This window comes from Artemia sp. Qi Xiang Cuo, chromosome 14 (assembly GCF_049724085.1).
Source record: "Artemia sp. Qi Xiang Cuo chromosome 14, ASM4972408v1, whole genome shotgun sequence".
Taxonomy (NCBI): Eukaryota; Metazoa; Arthropoda; class Branchiopoda; order Anostraca; family Artemiidae; genus Artemia; species Artemia sp. Qi Xiang Cuo.
In genome coordinates this window covers 10,471,027-10,477,564 of record NC_142807.1, presented here as the reverse complement: position 1 = coordinate 10,477,564, position 6,538 = coordinate 10,471,027, and the positions used below count along the sequence as shown (strand labels likewise).

Sequence of the window (6,538 nt, the reverse complement as noted above, 5' to 3'; positions counted from 1 at the left end):
GTGTTCCTGTTTGTTTTAAGGGAATGTTTGTGAGTGGGGGTGATGTTCATGAGCATGGAACTAGAAATTTGGAAGAATTTCGAAGACCGATTCCGCAAGCGACAAGATCATTTTTTTCTATCCGTCATGCCGGTCCGAGTGCTTGGAATAGTCTACCAGTGGAACTTAAATGTGTGGATGACCTGCTGCTGTTCCGTAGTTTATTGAGGTCGTATTGTTTAGTAATTTATTATTTTTAATGAATTGGCTAAAAAGGGGGGGGGGGGGGTACGGTTGTAGTTTACAGTTGCTATGTATTTTAATTTATTACTATTTTTTTATTTGGTGGAAATAAAGTTGATTTTTATTAATATTAACTTAAAAGAGTTATTATTTTGGATCTTATTTTTTTATTATGATTTTTTATGCGTCTAGAAGGGATTACCCCGCACAAGCTTGCTTCTGGGGGTATTTTGTTTGTTTGTTTTTTATGTATATAGTAAAATAAATCCCAGTTATAAATTGAAATTAAATTGAGTATGAAATGGGACCATAATCGATTCGATGATACTGGGACTATAATGAAAGAAAGATTGAAATTTTCTAAGCCGTGCTTCATTCGATAGATTACCGAATATTATATTTTTGGACTGAGGCCAAACCAAAAGCCGGTCCTCATCAGATGAGATTGGAAGAAGTGGTGAGAAGGAGTTTGCAGAGCTGTTTTGGCCTTAAGTGGCTTGGCACTACTGTGAATTGCTAGTAGTTGTAGTAGTAGTAGTAGTTGTGCTTATTATCTTTTATGTTCCTCATTTTTTTAGAACAGTTTTTAGGGAATAAAATGGGAATTCTGTTGGTCATGAGGCGATTTTTTTTTTCAAACGGTAGGAAGTTTTCTTTTCTTGTATTTCCAAGATCGTTTTTAAGCTGGAAAAGGTTGATTAGGTTAGTTTCTACATCTATAAAAAAGAAGAAATTAAAAAACAAGCCAAAGCTACAAAAAATATCGATTTATTCCCAAACTTCTGTTAATGTACTCCTAATAAAATATATTAGTATAAGTATGTTAAGATATCTATTTGTTCCCATAGAGTTTTGGGTCTTCTGGCTTTATTTTTAATTCAATTTCTTCGGCAGATATAGTGTCTGGGCCACTTTCGTAAATAGCAGCATTCCAATCCTAAAATAAGACAAAGAAGTAAAACCAAAAAACGAAAATGATCATTTGCACTTAACTAAATGAACTAATAACGAATATAATACGAGAAACCACACGTAGAAACCACACTCCCATAATAGAAATCATAAGGACCAGAAAATAAAAGGGCCAATCCTAAAATACGACGAAGAAGTAAAACTGATACATAAAATGATAATTTGCACTTAACTAAATGAACTAATAAGGAATATAATAGAAACCATACTCCCATAATAGAAATCATAAGGGCCAGAAAGTAAAAGGGCCAAAAGGGCCATTCCTAAAATAAGACAAAGAAGTAAACTGATAAATAAAATGATAATTTGAACTTAACAAAAGGAATTAATAAAGAATATGATAGAAAACACACTCCCATAATAGAAATCATAAGGCTAGAAAGTAAAAGGGCCAAAAGAGTCAATCCTAAAATAAGACAAAGAAGTAATACTGATAAATAAAATGATAATTTGCACTTAACAAAAGGAATTATTAAACAATAAAAGAGAAATTACTCCCATAATAGAAACCACAAGGGCCAGAAAGTAAAAGGGCCAATTCGAAAATAAGATAAAAGTAAAACTCGTACACAAAATGATCATTTACACTTAACAAAAGGAACTAATAAAGAATACAAAGTAAACCACACTCCCATAATAGAAATCAAAAGGGCCAGAAACTAAAAATTATGATCCCATGGAGTAATTTATATCAGAAAAAACGATTGAGGTAACTAACTTCGAATCAGATAATAAGGGTAATTATTTGTTTCGTAAGGATCAGTTGCATGGCTGGAAATTTTCGTACGGCTGGAAGTATATTCGGATAAAATAATAAAGATTGCTATATGGCAAAGTCCGTGCTTGTCACCTCTAGTAACTTAAATTGGTTCTAAAAAGGTAGATATTAGGCAGCGCATTTACACTGCCTAAGTAAAGAACGATTGAGGTAACTAACTTCCAATTAGATAATAAGGGTAATTATTTGTTTCGTAAGAATCAGTTGCATGGCTGGAAATTTTCGTACGGCTGGAAGTAGATTCGGATAAAATAATAAAGATTGCTATATGGCAAAGTCCGGCTTGTCACCTCTAGTAACTTAAATTGGTTCTAAAAAGGTAGATATTAGGCAGCGCATTTACACTGCCTAAGTAAAGAACGATAGAGGTAACTAACGTCGAATCAGATAATAAGGGTAATTATTTGTTTCATAAGGATCAGTTGCATGGCTGGAAATTTTCGTACGGCTGGAAGTAGATTCGGATAAAATAATAAAGATTGCTATATGGCAAAGTCCGTGTTTGTCACCTCTAGTAACTTAAATTGGTTCTAAAAAGGTAGATATTAGGCAGCGCATTTACACTGCCTAAGTAAAGAACGATTGAGGTAACTAACTTCGAATCAGATAATAAGGGTAATTATTTGTTTCATAAGGATCAGTTGCATGGCTGGAAATTTTCGTACGGCTGGAAGTAGATTCGGATAAAATAATAAAGATTGCTATATGGCAAAGTCCGTGCTTGTCACCTCTAGTAACTTAAATTGGTTCTAAAAGGTAGATATTAGGCAGCGCATTTACACTGCCTAAGTAAAGAACGATTGAGGTAACTAACTTCCAATTAGATAATAAGGGTAATTATTTGTTTCGTAAGGATCAGTTGCATGGCTGGAAATTTTCGTACGGCTAGAAGTAGATTCGGATAAAATAATAAAGATTGCTATATGGCAAAGTCCGTGCTTGTCACCTCTAGTAACTTAAATTGGTTCTAAAAAGGTAGATATTAGGCAGCGCATTTACACTGCCTAAGTAAAGAACGATTGAAGTAACTAACTTCGAATCAGATAATAAGGGTAATTATTTGTTTCATAAGGATCAGTTGCATGGCTAGAAATTTTCGTACGGCTGGAAGTAGATTCGGATAAAATAATAAAGATTGCTATATGGCAAAGTCCGTGCTTGTCACCTCTAGTAACTTAAATTGGTTCTAAAAAGGTAGATATTAGGCAGCGCGATTGAGGTAACTAACTTCCAATTAGATAAATAAGGGTAATTATTTGTTTCGTAAGGATCAGTTGCATGGCTGGAAATTTTCGTACGGCTGGAAGTAGAATCGGATAAAATAATAAAGATTGCTATATGGCAAAGTCCGTGCTTGTCACCTCTAGTAACTTAAATTGGTTCTAAAAAGGTAGATATTAGGCAGCGCATTTACACTGCCTAAGTAAAGAACGATTGAGGTAACTAACTTCCAATTAGATAATAAGGGTAATTATTTGTTTCGTAAGAATCAGTTGCATGGCTGGAAATTTTCGTACGGCTGGAAGTAGAATCGGATAAAATAATAAAGATTGCTATATGGCAAAGTCCGTGCTTGTCACCTCTAGTAACTTAAATTGGTTCTAAAAAGGTAGATATTAGGCAGCGCATTTACACTGCCTAAGTAAAGAACGATTGAGGTAACTAACTTCCAATTAGATAATAAGGGTAATTATTTGTTTCGTAAGAATCAGTTGCATGGCTGGAAATTTTCGTACGGCTGGAAGTAGATTCGGATAAAATAATAAAGATTGCTATATGGCAAAGTCCGGCTTGTCACCTCTAGTAACTTAAATTGGTTCTAAAAAGGTAGATATTAGGCAGCGCATTTACACTGCCTAAGTAAAGAACGATTGAGGTAAATAACGTCGAATCAGATAATAAGGGTAATTATTTGTTTCATAAGGATCAGTTGCATGGCTGGAAATTTTCGTACGGCTGGAAGTAGATTCGGATAAAATAATAAAGATTGCTATATGGCAAAGTCCGTGTTTGTCACCTCTAGTAACTTAAATTGGTTCTAAAAAGGTAGATATTAGGCAGCGCATTTACACTGCCTAAGTAAAGAACGATTGAGGTAACTAACTTCGAATCAGATAATAAGGGTAATTATTTGTTTCATAAGGATCAGTTGCATGGCTGGAAATTTTCGTGCGGCTGGAAGTAGATTCGGATAAAATAATAAAGATTGCTATATGGCAAAGTCCGTGCTTGTCACCTCTAGTAACTTAAATTGGTTCTAAAAAGGTAGATATTAGGCAGCGCATTTACACTGCCTAAGTAAAGAACGATTGAGGTAACTAACTTCCAATTAGATAATAAGGGTAATTATTTGTTTCGTAAGGATCAGTTGCATGGCTGGAAATTTTCGTACGGCTAGAAGTAGATTCGGATAAAATAATAAAGATTGCTATATGGCAAAGTCCGTGCTTGTCACCTCTAGTAACTTAAATTGGTTCTAAAAAGGTAGATATTAGGCAGCGCATTTACACTGCCTAAGTAAAGAACGATTGAGGTAACTAACTTCAAATCAGATAATAAGGGTAATTATTTGTTTCATAAGGATCAGTTGCATGGCTGGAAATTTTCGTACGGCTGGAAGTAGATTCGGAAAAAATAATAAAGATTGCTATATGGCAAAGTCCGTGTTTTTCACCTCTAGTAACTTAAATTGGTTCTAAAAAGGTAGATATTAGGCAGCGCATTTACACTGCCTAAGTAAAGAACGATTGAGGTAACTAACTTCCAATTAGATAATAAGGGTAATTATTTGTTTCGTAAGAATCAGTTGCATGGCTGGAAATTTTCGTACGGCTGGAAGTAGATTCGGATAAAATAATAAAGATTGCTATATGGCAAAGTCCGTGCTTGTCACCTCTAGTAACTTAAATTGGCTCTAAAAAGGTAGATATTAGGCAGCGCATTTACACTGCCTAAGTAAAGAACGATGTTGGCACAATGTGTTATTTTTTTCTGAACAGGACACTTCGTACAGAAGGAGTTGTCATAGAAACTTCGAAAGGGGCTTTTTCGATTAGAAATTAAAAGTTCTGGTGCCTTTTTTAACAGTCGAAAGTGATTAGAAGGCAACCAGCACCCCTCCCCGCCTATCATTTCCGAAAACACATCCACTCAAAATTTCGAGATAGCTATTTTGTTCAGCGTAGTTGAAAGGTTCAGTAGTTATATCTTTGAGGATGACACTCCCCTCCAAAGGCCCCCAGGGCACGGAGTATAAGTTATACTAGTTGCCCATTATTAAAATATAAGGTTTTTATGTAAGATATGGTTTTATAAACTTCTGGGCGTGGGGGGCTCATTCGAATCAAAATCAGATGTTCTAAAGAGTCAAAAGTGATCGGAGGGCAACTAGCCCCTTTCCCCACGTCCTATTTTCCTCAAATACATTCAATAAAAATTTTGTGACAGCCATTTTATTTAAAATAGTCCAAATATCATATAAGAAGACCTTGGGGGTTAAAACCACAACATAGGGGATGGGTTGTAAGCTCTTGCCCGAGGGCATATTAGTTTTTATGGAAGGGGTGGTCGTATAAACTATAGAGGAGGCTAATTTCATTGGAAATTAAAATTTCTAGTTCCCTTTTAAGAGTCAAAAGTAATGAAGGGTAGCTAGCCCCCTCCCTGACACCCTCTTTTCCCAAAATGCATCCAATTAAAATTTTTAGAGAGCCATTTTGTTCAAAATAGTCCAAAGAACATACAACAATGCCTCCAGGGTTGACACAACCCCAAGAGCCCTGGAACAAGGGTTGAAAGTTATGAGCTCGGGGCATATGAGGTTTTTATGGAATGATTGGTCGTATAAAGCTTAAGATGGGGCTCATTTGATTGATTATTGGAAGTTGTAGTACCCCTTTTAAGAGTAAAAAAGGATCTGAGGGCAACCATCCCCCGCCACACACCCATCATTTTCTAAAAAGAACATATAATCAAGATTCTGAGACATCTATTTTCTTCAGCATTGTTGAAAGGTCCAATAATTATGCCTTTGGAGATGCCCCTCCCCCAGAACCCACAGGGTAATGGCTGTAAGTTGGGCAATTCGTTGTTTGTTTCCATATAGTATATGTTATTGAGAATGGTAAGCATGTCTGACCTTTGCTTTTGCAAAATATGAAGGGCATTTAGGTGAGCATTTCAGGGAATGTTGAGAGGAGTGTTGAACTAAATCAAAAGACGTTATATGTATATGAGTTGTCAAAAGGGCTCAACTCAGGAATGACCGAGTATATTAATTTGGAACTTTCAAGAAATGATAAGGGAGATGATCAATTGACCAAAAAAGCACAATTTGCACGCTACTACTACTACTGCTACTACTACCACTGCTTCTACTGCTCCCACGACTACTAATACTACTATTGCCAATACTACTGTCACTAAAACTACTGTCTCTGTAGCGAGTACTACCGAGGCTGAGGATATTGAAATAAACATCTAAAAAAAGGGTTAAGTGGGAAGTTTAACTAAATCAAAACATATTATGTGCATACAGATTGCTGATACGGGCGTATCAGAAACATT

The 6,538-nt window shown here is 35.5% G+C and overlaps 1 protein-coding gene across 2 annotated transcripts in view; it reads right to left on the bottom strand.

Annotated features, from left to right (window-relative positions):
- Nucleotides 1–983: 983 nt before the first annotated feature.
- Nucleotides 984–6,538, bottom strand: part of LOC148944115 (uncharacterized) — a 285,083-nt gene continuing 279,528 nt past the window's right edge. For both annotated transcript variants that reach the window (XM_089100272.1, XM_089100273.1), the window contains exon 38: nucleotides 984–1,159. In XM_089100272.1, the coding sequence (XP_088956398.1) occupies nucleotides 1,055–1,159 (105 nt within the window). In that variant the 3' untranslated portion in view covers nucleotides 984–1,054. The remainder of the gene's footprint in view (nucleotides 1,160–6,538) is intronic.